Source organism: Perkinsus marinus (assembly GCF_000006405.1).
Source record: "Perkinsus marinus ATCC 50983 genomic scaffold scf_1104296928868, whole genome shotgun sequence".
Taxonomy (NCBI): domain Eukaryota; phylum Perkinsozoa; order Perkinsida; family Perkinsidae; genus Perkinsus; species Perkinsus marinus.
Window position 1 is genome coordinate 1 of NW_003216673.1, and position 1,717 is coordinate 1,717.

Below are 1,717 nucleotides of genomic sequence, written 5' to 3' on the forward strand. Positions count from 1 at the left end.
AATATATTTCACGACTACTGCATAGCGATAATATTGCGTTTTTTCACAGAGTATTACGCCACTTCACGTAAAACGGGTAGTTGTGAAACTCCAGTGTTAGATTTTAATGAATGTTTGAGTACAGATTTGATCATATTGGTGATAAAAAAATATATTTTAGGTTAAAACTCTACGAAAGCAGGTCGAAGAAAGTCTGAGAAAAGTTTTCAATCTCAAAGAGGAGCTCAGCGGACGGGTGAGTTTGGTAGACGCCTTTCCATCAGTCGTTTCGAGAAACTACATACTTGTTAGATGAGTACATTTATCATGTCGAAAGTTTATATGAATATTCGCCGTATTAGCCGAGAAATGGAATTCTCATAAATTTGCATAAAAAAAGTCTTATGCGCAGTAGTAAATTATCACTTGTAAGTATCCTTTTCTACTCTAGTTGTGTATTCTCATAGTTTTCGTAGTTTTTTTTTCGGAAAATTTTCGAGATTTTTAGGATGATAATATGGTGGCAAAAATTTTTTCGTAGTGTTGGTGTAAGGAATATTTGGTATCAGGCAACAGAAGCGGAGGCGATGCAACTCGAAATGAATAAGTTGGGAGAGCAGCTGGCACAAGCTACTGCGGGTAGAGCGGCGTAAGAGGTCCCGGGTTCGATCCCGGCATGTTGCATTTTTTCCCGTCATTTTAGTGATCTTGCTGCGTGGGAAGCCGGAGTTGATACCAATAAACGTAAAGATGCGCAACTGGTTGCCCTGGGAGAACAGTAGGATGGGGAGAAAAAGAAATATTTTTTTCGCGAGGTATTTTTTCAATAAATGTTATTATCGATTTTGTGGTATTATATAAATATCATTGTAGGAAAAAATGGAGTTTCACCTCTCCAGGGATAGGCGTAATACTCCATGTAAATTTAAGACGCGTATGTCCCCGCGATCGATACCACAATTTTTCCCGCGAAGGGAATTGTCAAAAATATTTTTCACTAGTGTTTTTCATATCACGGGTGAAACTCCAATAATACATTTATAAATTATATGATATTGTTTACCGTCGCGTGTGTGAGAAATGCGAATGGTGATTCTTTGGGTGTATTGAAAATTCCATGGGGAAATTTGTTTTACGTTGGTTGAATTTCGTGGCGCAGTGACGGTTTTCGCTGGTGATAGGCACGCAAAGGAGAGTAAACGTCATAAGGAAAAAGAATTGAAGCTGGCTGAGTTGCATAAAATCGATGAGAATTACGGCAAAATGATAAAGGAGGTGGTGAACACTAAGATGGTGGTGTTAGTGAACTGCAGTCATATCATGTTGTTTCAGAAAGAGTCTTCGGTGGCCATCACCGATAGAGAATTGGGTATACTGCGATTGGAAAATCTCAAAGTTCGACAGGAACTCGATCTACTCCGCGATGAAGTAAATGAACTACATATATTCTTTTTCCCAAATCGCAAATTTTAGGATTTTTTCCGTTTTGTTGAAAGAAAAATTTTATAATTTGTTGAATTGGCAGCAGAGTAGATACGGTATAGGTTGCATGAGGGAAAATTGAGAAAAAATTTGTTTTATTGGATATTCTAGAAAAGGATGGTGGAAAATTTTGGGTTGTTTATCGGTGATTTCGTCGTGTGGGAAGCTTTTGACAGTTGAGAGTTGAATAAACTTTCTGGATTTTTGCGTAAATTTCTCATGAGAATTTTTAGCTACTTACGAGAAAGTTGGTTTT

General features: G+C 37.5%; 1 protein-coding gene across 1 annotated transcript; it reads left to right on the forward strand.

The window, feature by feature from the left end:
- Positions 1-729: 729 nt before the first annotated feature.
- Positions 730-1,254, forward strand: Pmar_PMAR004986 (hypothetical protein; the record flags this gene model as incomplete). The annotated part of the gene is made up of 2 exons (XM_002787969.1): positions 730-794; positions 1,161-1,254. Coding segments are annotated over 2 exons (159 nt in total), but the record flags the coding sequence as incomplete, so codon positions are not given.
- Between the last annotated feature and the right edge of the window lie 463 nt (positions 1,255-1,717).